We start from the raw sequence: 14,390 nt of genomic DNA on the forward strand, positions 1-14,390 counted from the left end.
TATGATAACCTGTATATAATGTATAAAGTCCCTTTTGTTATTCTCATCGACGCCAGGCTCGGAGTCTTCGCTACCAACGCTTTGTCACGAAACGGGTGACGAGCGCTACGGGACCACAAAGCCGTAATCGTGGTGCAGCGGTGCAAGTTCGTAACACTGGTGGCACCGGTTGGAAGTTCGTAACAGGGTATACAATACATACTCCGAGCTCAAGGCGGCAACTTTAATTTCACAAAGAAGCCGACTTAGCCAGACGAGATCGGGCAGAGAGGTCCTGGTGAGGGCGGGTATTCCACCACACCCCCAAAACTTGGACGAGGTACTGGTGGATATTCCCGGTCCCGTCCGAAGCAGTATCTCGGTCGCTCCTGTCCCAAGAAATATGCACAAAGACAGAAACAAAAAGCGAAGAGAAGAGAGAGTGAAATGGCTAGGCAAACTAGTCAGAAAAAATGAGAACACCGTTTATGTTGACGCCTCTCAGTACAACTGGAAGCGTGCAGTAGTCACTGTCATAGGCAATGACAAGACTAGCCTAATCTCAAGCGCCTCCCTGATCACGTCCTCTATTTCCAAGGCAGAATGCTTCGCCATCGCCTTGGCAATCAAGGACCGGGAACGGACGGGGCCGTCGTACAACACCATCATCTCGGACTCTCAGGAGGCATGCCGCTTCTTTATGAACGGCCGTCTCCCTTTCAAGGTTAGCCACTTCCTGGGAAAGGAACTCAAGAACACATACAGACTGGTCTGGTGTCCGGGACACGCAGGCCTGGAGGGGAATGAGAGGGCTGACGCTCTAGCTCGAGAGCTCACGAACCGAGCGGAGCAACCATCGCCCTCCCATTCACAACCCGCCACTTCACAGGAGAGCCGACGCGAGGAGGAGAATAACGATCCGGCACGTATGGCACCACGCGATATTCTTGCTCACCAGCGCGGCGTGCGGCAAAAATACGGCGCCCCCCACACATCTTTGCAAGGGGAAGACGCAATAGATCTCCGCAGGATTCACACGGGGGTCTACCCAAATTTATTAAGCAAAATTTTCCCAACGATGTGCGGGCGTGCCTGTCCGTGGTGTAGCGACTCATCACCGTCTTTGTACCACATCTCATGGGGATGACAAAATAGACCGCTGAATTTAAATGCCTACTTAGTTAGGTATAATCTAACCAACACACTGGAGCAATGGGAGGCACAACTCGCCAGCTCAGAACCGAAGGTGCAGAAGGCCCTTCTTGGTCACGTTCGGCTAGGGGCAGAAGCCAGTGTAGCCCTGGACTTGGGACACCACCCATCAAGCTCCTAATCCCCTATCCCCATTTCCCCAATTCAATAAAGTTATTCTCTCTCTCTCTCCCGGCGGCGTTCATCAAACGCCGCCAATTCTTTGGCCGAACGCACGACGCGCAGCCCGCTGCCCTTCCTTCAACGCAGCCTGCTCTTCGGCAGAACGAATCAAACGCGGCCTCCCCATCTGGCTGCCGGGCGGAAAACGGCGGGCGCGAGGCGAGCGAACACGCGATTACATCCTTTCCCTCCTCCGGAGGGAGAACGCCTGTGATTGGCTCGCGCCTTGCGCTGCGTCTACTACTTCGTGCGTATAAAACCCACTTTAAAGGTGGCGTATGACAAACCGACAGTGGCTGAATTGCTTAGCGTGGTAGTCTCGCAACCGCGAGGTCAGTGGCTCGACTCCGCAGCCCGGCAAGCAATTTTTATTTTCGCGCGGCTTCGATTTTTTCGTACGGCGACACCGACATGAGTGAGGCAATACAAGCTTCACCTGAAGAGGCGGCGAGAGCCATGCATGCGTGTGTGCTCGAGTGGAGAGAGAGAGAGGTACACACGCCACCCATGTATAGTACATCATAAATATCTCGCTGGATGATGATGTCTGCATTATTCCGCCATAGACGAAGCGTTCATCATTACGGCGTTCCAAGGTGCGCACCCTTAACGTCCTTGAATAAAATTTAAAGCTAGCGACATGCTTTTAGCTTGCCGCTGCTGCGAGCAGCATGAGAGGAGGCAGGAGAGAAGGTCTGCGTCTCCCAATTAGTTGAGCGTCGTCACGTGGTATTTTTCGTACGCTTTTTCTCTGTTTTTTTTTCTTTTTTTTCCGCGGCTCGGTGCACTCCCCGCCATGACAGTTGGCCGTCGACTTTCCGCGGCGAGGCTTTCGCAGGGGATTTCTGATGTTTTGGCTAAGTTTCGTGGTTAACCGCGTCATTGAAGAACGCAGTTTTGGTTTGCTTTATGTTAGGGATTGCTTTTAAGAGTAATGGAGTTGAAAACGTGTACGAACGGAGCTTTCTTGCCTTGTCGACGAGTTACGGAGATCATGCATCGGTAAGCTTATGCACGGGTGCTATTTCAGGTGCTCGTTCAGATTTGTTTTCCTGATCGCGCTATCGTCAACAGGTGTACGAAACTATGGAGTACGTAGGCTGCGTTCAGTCATATAACGTGCTAGAAACGTAACACATGTTTTTGTTGCAGTAATGAGAGTACGTAGCTTTGTCAGTCCATGCTTTTGTTAGGCCCTGCAAATATAGTGTACGAGGACAAGCTATTCGCTACCAGTGCAAATTATTGACTATTGTGAATAGGCTTTCTCCACTTCGGCGTCTCGGAAGGATAAAGTGGTGCACGAGTTCTTGGCTCATATTGACTTAGAACTGCGTGAAGGGGGAAGTGCTCATTGATGGAAACCATTTCTCTGAGTTACTTTCGTGCCTGCATACGCTTTGTTCGGAAATGAAGTACAGGTTCCACTGTGACGTTTGCGCTTGAGAGCCAACGGCACCGGTTTGTCACAAAAGCGTAGGACCAGTTTCACTGCACAGAGAGATGCCAGCGTCATGACGAAACGACGAGAATGGCCGAGATGCTCCGCGTTGATCGCCCACCTTTCTACACGACGCTCGCGTTATTCAGGCGAGTATGTCACGCGCCTTGCGTTCAGTCATCATGGTACTAAGATTATTAAATTATGAAGCTGCACAAGCTGCGCACTGTTACGACTTTGCACCGCTGCACCACTATTACGACTTTGTGGTCCCGTAGCGCTCGTCACCCGTTTCGTGACAGAGCGTTGGTAGCGAAGACTCCGAGCCAGGCGTCGATGAGAATAACGAAAGGGATTTTATACATTATATACGGGTCATTGTACAGGACAAGATCGGATCGGCACTGGGGCCGAGAGCTCACACAAACGCAACTGTTCCCGCACGGCGACGTCCGGCGAAAACGCGTGACACATCTCACCCCAGTCGGGAGCGACACTGTCTCCCGGTGGGTCGGCGGATGCGGTTTTTCAGGCGGCGTGTCGCGTCTTTTATAATCCCCGAGGAACCATTGTCACTGAAACGGCCCAATACAAAGTCAGCACTCGGCGGTAGTCCGAGAGGTCGAACCAGCTACCGCGCTGGCCACCCGGTTCAAAGTTCGTGCGCGCGGTGACCTCCATGCAAAAGGAGGTGCGGCGCCGGGCTGTCTGGCACTCGCTGACACGTCTGAACATGCTGCTCGCCGAGGCTTCTCCCGCAGGACACCGCTGCCTGACGGCTCAGCATCTTGACTTGTGAAGGGAGAATTAGGGCGTTCGCAGGATAAATTCTGCATCTTGCAGATTCGGAATCCGGGCTTGTGGTAATGGCACAACAGCACACGGCAGTCGATTGGGTACACGCGCGTACACACGTACGCACTTCGAGCAGCGTAAGCGCATCCGAGTTGTTGAATCGGCAGTTACACAGGGCTGTTTACCCGCGACTCCTTTGGCGTGTACCGGCGAAACGTTCATCGCAGCCCTTTCACGCTGGGCAAGGGTCTTTAGAAAGGCAAATAAAGAATTTTTTTTTATCAATGCAACAGAAATAACTCGCGAAGCGGGTTGATCTTTGCAAGCCGCGACAGTGTTCTTGCCTACGAGTACAATGCATGGCAGTGGACGACATAACACTCAAAGCCTTGGTATGTTTATAAACATCGTGTACCTTACGTATACATTAGTGGCGAGACGGAATTCTAATTCTTGTGCGAGCACCCGACACTAACAGGAATTTGTCCACCAAACTAGCCTCAAGAGCCTTCATCTAACTAGAAGCTGGCAGCCAACCCGAAGCCAGAAAGCGTGCAGTTACGCGCTGAAAAGGCACAAAAAACATCAGCTTCGGCCAGTTTCATAGCGTCCCATCATCGCTGCTAGCAGAGCACACAATAATCAAGCCTTCACTGCGGTAAAAATTCGAGCGTAAACACCCAACAATAATTTTTTTTTAATTTCTCACCTCGTGTAACTCTATGGGCGGCGTCCGAGCGAACCGCCCAACTGCGAGGGCGAGCTACGAGAGAAAGAGCGAGCTGCGAGAAGGCCAGGAGGAGGAGAGACCGGGCGAGGAGGAATGTCGCTACCTTTAAGTTTTATTCAAGGACCTTACGCCCCCCACCCTTACACTGTTGGCTCACTGTACAGCACCAACCGAGCCAAACGCCGAGGGATGCTTACCCTTTGTACGAGAACATTCCTCCACTCAACACTCCGTCTCACCTCAACTAATGATGAGGATGATTTATGGACATCAGCCTCGAAATGGGGCGGTGACAAATAGTGATCTAGCCTGCTTGAGCTAATCAGGTATGCTACACACAGTTTTCAGTCTAGCCATTTTTGTGTACATCGCCCAATATTTTCCTTCTCTTCCTCAAAGCCTACATATCTTGTACCGCTACCTATGCCTGCAACGGATGCGGTGGTATCAATCTCTTCCCTGCTTTATTTCCACCAATACTTAAACCTGTGTTTTCACTTCTTTCTTCCCATTCTTGTAAATCTCCATGGTCTTTTTTTGTCTCCGTTCTTTGCACCCAATTCGACGTCTCTGTTTCTTTCACTTTCTCACTACTAATGAAGCAGACGGAGACGCCGCCCCTCGACAGAAGTGCTTACTACGTTTCAACGACACTCCGCGGAAATTCTTGAGAAGCGCAGTGTCCTTTTTAGCCGAAGGGCAGCGCTGCGCTCGATTCGGTGGCGTGTAGGCCCAGCTTCGAGTCGTGGCTCGCTTACAATGCGAGAACTGGGTTCCGCTATGAGAGCACAAGTTGCGCTCAGCGTGTCCAGCTGCCAAGAAAGTTTGGGACCGATTTGCAGCGACCCTCACGTGCCCCTTTCCGCCTCTCCGACCTTCAAAGCGAGTCGCGTGTAAGATAACCACCCCGTATACACCACGCACATAACCAACTATTGAAGAGGAAGAGAGCGCGTGCTTACGTTGACCTGCGTCTCGGCAATGACTCGCGTGATCGAGGGCTCTTCGGTGACGAGGCCGAGGTCGCCGGTGCACGCAGGCGCGGGCACGTAGTCGACGAAGTAGCCCTCGTTGAAGAAGAACAGCGTCGACGCCGAGTTGGGCAGCGCCCCGTCGCCAACCTCCTCGTACTCCCCCTCTATCTGCAGAGACCACCGAGCCGTATGATATCCACAGAGCGCGACGTGTTTAATTAGGAAACTAGCGGGCAGGCAGGGAGCCTGTCCTCGTGGTTTTCTTAAAACTCAGCAACAGCTGTATATGCGAGTTACGAAGTGTGTTCCGTCTAATACAGTGTGAAATTCTCAAGGGCGGTCGATACACGTAAAACAATGTATGTCTGATGCAAACAGGAAGTAAGTAATGCACGTTGCATGGTGTTGCAAGCAAGCGCTTTAACCCCTTTTCAATAGTATACGGCAGGAAGGATGATGCGTTCCAGCAGCATAACGTCCATAGTTGGGATGCGTCCATGTGCCCTTGTGGGGGGAAAAACGCGTCTGTAAAGAAAGCAACTGATTGTTCATATCGTACGCCCTCAGAAGTATTATGAAACTCTGCCGTGTGCAAGCAACCATTCTGTGACATGGTTTCTAGGCGTATCAGCACACCTTCACTTTTGTTTCACTGCGCTCAATGCGCAAGAAACGTCTCCGATTTTGCGCAGTTTACCGATCAATAGTTCATTTTCTTTTTGTCGTAAGAAAATATTCTCGACGCTGCATCTCCCTTTGTCAATATAAGATTGGTGCCACCAGTTAACAGCTCACGATTCATGCATACCTTCAATATGCCTGAATAGGTCAGTATGATGTCATTCTCTTCCTTCCTCTCCACGATCACTTCGGTTGGAGCAAAGGACACCGGCTTGATCTTGATCTAAAGGACAAAGGTTGTGAACAGGAAAGTTGAGCGTAATTGCGAAAGCACTGAGAACGGACAGATCTCCGCCTCTTGATGTAAAATCTATTTAAAACGAACGCCACGGCCTAGCCGCGCTTACTCACCGCTAGAAATTGCCGAATGCTGTCCGAGTTGATCCACGGAATGACCCGGAGCATGGCGATCGGTTTGTAGCTGGTGGGCAAGCTACATGCCTCGGACAGGATGTACATGCGCCGATCCTTGACAGCCTGCGTGAAAGATGGAGGAGGTGGAAAACGCTTGAGCACTGGGTTATCGTCTCGTCGACATTATCGAACAGCAACGTCGCGTTGAAGAAATTGCTCTAATTATTAGAACCCTTCTTATGCGTACCAGGAAAATTCACGCCTCCTATGCAGTAACACAACTGGGTTCACATTACAACTTGGATTTAATTTTATAGTTATTCATTACAATTACGAAGAATGCAGAGAACCTTCTTTGAGCCCATAGTCAACAGGACTGCCGGTACAAATTTGTTCAAGGCACAGGGAAATCGAGGAGAGTTTTGAGCAGGAATATAGCCATTTGATTAAATTATTTGTGTGTCCTTAACATCTCCAGCGCTAAGTGCATGTGTAGGTGCACTGAGTGTACTAGGAAGTGTACTACTAAATGTATTGAGCTGCCAAGGGAGCCTCTAGCAGGAGTATTTTCGTTCTTGCCAGAAGGTGCAAGGTTTTATAAACCCGTGCTCATGAGTCACGTTGGTCGAAAGTTGCTTGACACGGGGAGCTAGGCTCAACCACAGGATTCCATTGGTCGCCGTACCAAGCGCAGCCACTTGTAGTCTTCGGAATCGACGACGCCGTCGCGCTGCATCTCGTTGATCTGCTTGGTCAGGTCGTTCAGGATCGTGGCGCTGGCCTGGCGGCTCCGGAACGAAACCATTATTCCCGGGAAGCGAGACTGCAGGAGGAGTTCAAAGCGCATCTCGTGTGAACACGTGTGTCGCTGATAAGACTCCAAGGCTAGCACTCCGAGGGTCAGACGCTGTAATAGCCACCGCCGTAGCTCAATTGGTGGAGCAAAGCACGCGTAATGGGAAGTTTGCGAGTTCAGCTCCCACTTGGGCGTGCCTATTCGTTTACTTTCACTTCCTTTTAGCTTAACATTTCTACACTGGAATAAAAGACAACAAATAAAGAAACGAGTGACTCTATGATTGTGATCGACTTACAAAATCGAGAACCTCGGATCCTCTTCTCCTTAAAAAAAAAGTGTGGGGTGTTACGTGTCAAAACTACTTTCTGATTATGAGGCACGCCATAGTGGGGGACTCCGGAAATTTGGAACATCTGGAGTTCTTTAACGTGCACCTAAATCTAAGTACACGGGTGTTTTCGCATTCCGTCCCCATCGGAATGCGGCCGCTGTGGCCAGGATTCGATCCCGCAACCACGGCGGGTGCCTCTTCTCCTTCACTGATAAGAACTCTCATGCAACTCATTCAAATGTCGGTTAACAAGGGCAGGCTCAGCCTGGTAGTGACGTATGGTGTTCTTTATACTAGAACGGAGCATCAGCTCTGTGAGCCTTAGCGTCCGCCAGTGGTGCGAATAAATCCGGCACCCACGCGCACAGGATGTTGCGTTCGAATCACTGTACATCGCGAAAATGTCCTCGGGGTGCAACTACGTTGCTCGGGTGCGCTCCTTAATTGCGTCAGGAACACACGAGTGTCGCCCTTGCGCGACCCCTGCTCCAGGTTGCGACCGAGTAACACAGCCCACCTGCACCTCCGCGAGCTTCTGGAGGACGAGCAGCCGGTTGAGAGTGGCGCGGCCGCGGATCTCCACGGCAATGTCGGCCGACTCGACGAACTTCCAGACGTTCCTCTGGACCTCCTCCTCGCCGATGACGATGGCGTGGCCCGCTTCGTACGCCGTGTAGATGACAGCGTCCAGCGCCCTGTGGATCAGCTCCGCACACTGGACCAGAAGCAGCTGCGACGCATTTGCAAGCACACTTTGCTTTGATGGGACACTAAAACGAAATATTACTTAAGCTGCGTTAGTATAAGTTACCCTTCTACAATACAAAAGAAAAAATAATAAGCTGCCCTTGCAGCGAGACGATGCTAGGTAAGCCAGAAAAGATGAAACCAAAGAAAGACGGGTGGCCTTGAAATTTCCGAAACAGCTCGTCAGCACGTCATAAATTTTGTCGGCGTCTGCACGGACCTGTAATCCCATAGTGTGTGTGTGTGTGTGTGTGTGTGTGTGTGTGTGTGTGTGTGTGTGTGTGTGTGTGTGTGTGTGTGCGTGTGCGTGTGCGCGTGTGCGTGCGTGTGCGTGCGTGTGTGTGCGTGTGTGTGCGTGTGCGCGTGTGTGCGTGCGCGTGTGCGTGCGTGCGTGTGTGTGTGCAGGGGTACGCACAGGCTTCAGCGGATGCGTATGCCGAAATTCTCAGAGTGGCTTCGTAGGTGGGTATTAAGTTTGGGTGCACGATTAAGCAACCAATGTGCGGTAATAATACGGTTTATCGTCGGAACTCTAGCTCTTCTTGCGCTGGCAAGAGCGGCATACTCAAAAAGGGTGCTCAGTGCAGATCCTTCAACGTTCAGTGCACTGAACATAGAAATTATTTTATTTCTGCAGCCTACGCAGAAACAGTCTGCCATTATATTGTAGGAAAATTTTATAATGTTTATCTTTTCTTTATTTTTGCCACACTAATCATCCACGATGCTTTCAGCGTGAACAGCTGATGCGTGGTGTAGCTTCTGCGCTGTTCCTTGAAGGAGAACTACCAATCACAATTCGGGCAATATTTACATTTCGTTGCTGTAGGGCATTTCTTTTATATCAATGAGGAGAACTGGTCATGCGCAAACGGAAACGCTCCGCACATGTTCTTGTCTCTGTGTTGTGTGCACTTGCAGACATAAACTCGCAACACCACCGCCTCACACGTTCAAAGCGAGACACCTTTCCTCATACGTGGGCTGCATTTCCCTGTGAATTTCGATCGTCCCTTGCTCCACAGAAAACGAATCACACTTCGTTGCTCGTACGCCGTGGACGCGGGAAGCAGAAGTACCATCTTCAACAACTGATAGCAGCGCCGTGCCGCGGAGCTACCCACAGATAAGGCCGGGCCGGTCCAAAAAAGGTTCACCGCTGGGAACGGATACGCTAACTTCGCATTTACAGCCGTAATTTGGCTAAAAGAAATAGCGGCAAATACTTTCTGATTCGCCCTCGTAGTTCAAAACTACAACCCCACCACACTCGGCAACCTATCCGAATGTGGCAATGTGTTGTTGTGGCGCGTGTCTCTGAGGCCATGCTCCGTCCATGCACACGTACCTCGACGTATTTGATGGCGTGCTTGAAGCGGGCGGAGATGACCACGAATAAGAGGATGCAGAGCATCTGCTCGTGCTTCGCGCCCACACCCATCACATGCGCGAGCACACGCACAAAGAGCACCGCCATGCACGACGCCATTAGAATCAGGTCCAGCTTGTTGTAGTTATCCAAGTTGACGACCTTTTGGCCGTACGCCGACAGCTGCGAAACGCCACGGGCAGATTCTTTGGGTAAATATAACGACGTTCGCCTCAGCGCATGTTATCGCTGCCGTGATGAGACTTTTGCCAGGTCACTTGCAGCAAGAAGAAAATTGGAGGAGGCTTAAAGGGCCCCTGAAACGGTTCGGACAAACTTTGTAGACGCGTAGGGTGCAGCTAAAGTTAATCATTCGCACCACAATCTGTGTGAAACGTCTCATGTTAGGAGAGCTACGGACGATTACAAGTTACCCTCCTCCATAGTCATGCATTTTCTCCTCAACTCGTTCGCCTAGTGATCGGGGCTTAGCTCCGCATTCACTGGCTCTGCGTCATCATGGCACGTCGTGTCGTCGACTTCCGGTTCTCTAGGAGCGAGCGCGCGATGCCTCTCCAAACTCTTCGCTAGCTGCTTGGCAGTCGACCCCAAAGGAGAGCTGTCGGAGCAGCGTGCGTTGCGAGCATTCTGTCGTAGCGCGGAACGTGTCTGGTATTCCGGTAATCACACACTAGCAGAACGTTTCGACGGAACGGTGAAGGCATAAACTCAAGCTGATGAAGGAACTTTATCGTAGGCGTACGTGAGCTGCCTCATGGGGTCTCCACGGCCCAGCTACCCGTTGGCGCATAGCTTAACCATCCAAACAAAGAGCTAATATGACTCTAAGCAGGCGTAAAACGTTTTAGAGCGCAGCTCTTTGGCGTCCGTTCCTGGGTTTCGCGTCGTCGTCGGCCTCGTAACCAGCTCCGCCTCCCTTTCATCCCCCCAGCGCTAGCAGCGACCGACTGATACCGCTGGATGCCGCTGACGCCGCTAGAGAGTCAAGGTAACGTGACTGCATAGAACACCGTCGCCGCCATGCAGAAAGAGGAGGAAAGGGTCCCCCCCCCCCCTGTTCTTGTGTGGCGGATAGGGTGCTCTTCAGTTGCCGACGCGCCGGTTATTTCACGTAGGCCCCGGCACGTCGACGAATACGTGACCACCTTCCCACGGCTAGACCTGGTTCTTAGCGCTGCGGAAGCGAGGGTATCATATTGTTTGTGTCGGCATCGGCGGCGTTGTCCCTGAAACCAACTACGCAGCTGGGGTTGACTCACTATCGGCGTCAGCGGCATCAGTCAGTCGCTGCTATCTCTTCCCTCCTCCCTTTATCGTGTTGTCCGCTTGCTGCGCGCGCTTCTGCCCCCATCGTTTGCCGCTGGGTGTACACGCCGCCCCCCTCCCCCCTCTTCCTGCGAGTCTCCGGTTGTCAAAGCGCCGGCTCGAACTTAATTCCTTTCTTCGCTCCTCCTCCAATGCAACCCCTGTGCGGTGGCAATCAGAGAGCCAGATCGGTGGCGGCGGATCTGTATATGTGCACCGCCCGAGCCGAAATTGCCGCTGCCGTTCGCCCTGTGCGGTGGCAATCAGAGAGCCAGATCGGTGGCGGCGGATCTGTATATGTGCACCGCCCGAGCCGAAATTGCCGCTGCCGTTCGCCCTGTGCGGTGGCAATCAGAGAGCCAGATCGGTGGCGGCGGATCTGTATATGTGCACCGCCCGAGCCGAAATTGCCGCTGCCGTTCGCCACTGCGAAATTATCTGCCAGTTCTTTCTGAGCCATGAGCGAGACGACCGATGGAAGTCCTCCGTCTGCTGCTGCTGCTGCTGCTGCTAAACGAGCTGCCAGAGCAGAGGCCCAGCGCCGTCGCCGTCAGAATCCAGAGGTGCGTGCCGTCGCCGCCGTCGAGATGATCCAGGAATACGCGTCGCCGAAGCAGAGGCTAAGCGCCGCCGCCGAGAAGACCCTGCCGTTCGCGCCGCCGAAGCTCGATTTCTTTGCCTCAATCTATCGAAAAGGTGAAACAGCTTATTTGCTGCGCTCAAATTTCGCATTAGGAAGTAACGTAATCGTCGGTAATTTTTTTAACCAGCCAAACAAAGAACTAATATTGCTCTAACCAATTGTAAAACATTTTAAACATTTACAAAAACAACGTCTTAAGGATTACACTCCTGCGAAAAATTTACACCAGCAGCAAAGAAGAATACATTTTGTTAGTGCTACTGTGTGTGGTTGAGCTCTGTGCCACCATGTGGCTGCTCCGTGCAGACCATTCACGTTTGCGCCAGGCCCTGTCCCCTTGCACTTGCTTTTGCCCTACTACCGGACTCGCGAAACGCCATTGCATTAGTAATCTTCGGGTGTAAAGTGACGGCCGCAAACGCACAAATCCTGGCGCCGATCGGGTAGCGGCAGTCCGATGCCCTGCAGCCAGTACGCTCGTCTGCTGCTGCCTTGCAGAGGGACACGATGTCGCACCTTGACATATTGCCACTCGCCACGTTTGCAGTCCACAACGCAACAAAGTCGAATCATAGTGCTCGCGAAAAGACTGAGACCGACTCTGACTGCGGACCTCTCGTCAAAGTGGAACACGTTGTAACACAAGCAGACGACACTCGCTGTGTGCTGGATGTGCTTAAGTGTAGTGAGAAATTTTCTTGTGAATTCTCTTTCTGTTACTTCCTCTTTATGGAAAAAAAATTAACTAACATTCCAACTATTACGAACATCATTTGTTCACCATAAAGGTGTAAAAATTATGGATGACGCGCCCTGAGCAGCCAATCGGATAGCTCGCCCACATAACGTCAAATGGGTGATTTACGTCATATGGGTAGGGGCGGCTTAAAATTCCGCCGAGCAGTGTGCTGCGATCGACAGCGATGTACATTTTTAAAACCTTGTAGTAAATTACACGCTTTACGCGGAGCACTTAGATGCGTCAATTTTTTATCAGAGGGACCCACTCTAACGACTCAGTACGTTTGTAGAAAATCGTCAAAGTTGTTTCAGGGTCCCTTTAAGCTTCGCCTTTAAGAGTGGAACGTGATAGCATTCAAGGATATCCGACTGCTTTTCACGCTTATGTAACAGTGATGTTCTGCTGGAAACGTTGGCAGCGAACGCTATGCACGAAGGCGATTTTTCTGGGTTTTTTATTGTCTTCCCCCCCCCCTCCACCCGGCAGGCGCCACCGCTGCCGCGCATGCGCGAACGCGAGTGCCATCTGGAAGGCGTTGCAAGGAACCGAGCGGGGCGCACCGCTCCTACAAAGACAGACCGCAACCGGCAGCTGGAAAAGGGGTTCGTGTTTAGTTTCCGCGGAGCAGAATTAGGTTTTCTTGTATATTAAAATTACACTACGACGCTATCATTTCTATATGTCGTGTGTAAGTGGTACTTTAGTAATTTGCTGACGCATTTTACTCAGAGCTATCTAATTATTTCAGCAACGCCTATGCGCCATGCAGAAGGCCTGTGTGATTCCGGATGATTTTTCTCATACTGACAACGCCGCCGACGCCGACACCGGATATTCTGCGACACGGGGCCCTTAAAGCGTTAAAAAAAGCAACTCTGACAATGTACCCTTAAGAAAATGGTTATGCCCTTTATGTTTACTGTATGTTTCCCGCAGTTCACATGAGGAAATGTCCTTTATGTTTCCTCCATGTTGAAATTTGGCCACTGCTTTTATGTTTCCGTCATGTGTCCTCCCTTTATGTATCCCTTATGTTACCGTACTTTATGTTTCCTCCATGTTGAAATTTGGCCAGTGCTTTTACGTTTCCTTCATGTGTCCTCCGTTTATGTATCCCTTGTGTTACCGTACTTTATGTTTCCTCCATGTTGAAATTTGGCCACTGCTTTTATGTTTCCTTCGTGTGTCCTACCTTTATGCATCCTTTATATGGCCGCAGTGATTAAATCCTGTATTTTACGTAGACATGCATAGATGAAGAGTTCCGCGTGCACATTTTATTTTTATAAACATTTCCTGAGTTAAAAAGTTTTGCATTGGTTTTCATTGTAAGGTTACTGTTCCCTACATGATGCAGCGCACGGATTGGAACTCTGCTATGGCACAGAAATTCATGCCAATTTGTTCTAAAATTACAACGTAGTTAGACTTCATAGATTATTTCAGTATAACACTTGGAGTACCACTGTGCGTTCCTCACTGCAGTGCTGCTGTTCTAGTTATGTCTTTGTTACTAATATAAAATGTAATGTTTGGATAGAAAGATCAGGTTGGATCAGTGCTTGCACTTTTAAAAGAAAGTTTTGACTATACTTTGCAAAGTTTTGTCTGAAACTACGAACAGTTTATTAGACTGTCTGGATGTTACTTCAATTTGCCACGTCTGCTCACAGCAGACCTCTGGAATGTGGTGCTTGGGTGAGAGCTCACAAGGCACCTGAAAAACAAAACAAAAGCCAATCTTTTTCACTTATTCAAAAATATTCATATAAGCAAGAACAGCCTGGCCTGTATGCACACAGCTAAGAAACGTGGAGCAGTCAAAAACAGCTGATAAAAACATCAGGGCAACACAGAAGCTTTTAACTAATTGTTGTTTGAAAAAGACTGAGCTGCCAGTCCACTCAGGCATTAAACTGCTCACAGATTCTTTTAAGCATTTCTGCAGCAGCTGCTAAGTAGTACATGACCTTTAGGAGTAGACAACTGGCCAACAAATCTTTGTGTGCCTGCTTGTACAGATGTCTCGTAGTTATATCTCAAGTGGTTACACTGTTATATGGTAAAATTCAGGCGGGAATAAAACCAGCAGCAAACATCAGACT

General features: G+C 50.5%; 1 protein-coding gene across 1 annotated transcript in view; it reads right to left on the reverse strand.

Moving 5' to 3' along the window:
* Nucleotides 1-14,390, reverse strand: part of LOC135911450 (uncharacterized) — a 67,030-nt gene that overhangs the window by 21,890 nt on the left and 30,750 nt on the right. Inside the window, exons 12-16 of the mRNA XM_070538049.1 lie at nt 7,976-8,188; nt 7,014-7,151; nt 6,326-6,451; nt 6,102-6,197; nt 5,282-5,461 (exon numbers count right to left, since the gene is read on the reverse strand). Of these exons, the coding sequence (XP_070394150.1) occupies nt 5,282-5,461; nt 6,102-6,197; nt 6,326-6,451; nt 7,014-7,151; nt 7,976-8,188 (753 nt within the window). The remainder of the gene's footprint in view (nt 1-5,281; nt 5,462-6,101; nt 6,198-6,325; nt 6,452-7,013; nt 7,152-7,975; nt 8,189-14,390) is intronic.

This window comes from Dermacentor albipictus, chromosome 4 (genome assembly GCF_038994185.2).
Source record: "Dermacentor albipictus isolate Rhodes 1998 colony chromosome 4, USDA_Dalb.pri_finalv2, whole genome shotgun sequence".
Taxonomy (NCBI): Eukaryota; Metazoa; Arthropoda; class Arachnida; order Ixodida; family Ixodidae; genus Dermacentor; species Dermacentor albipictus.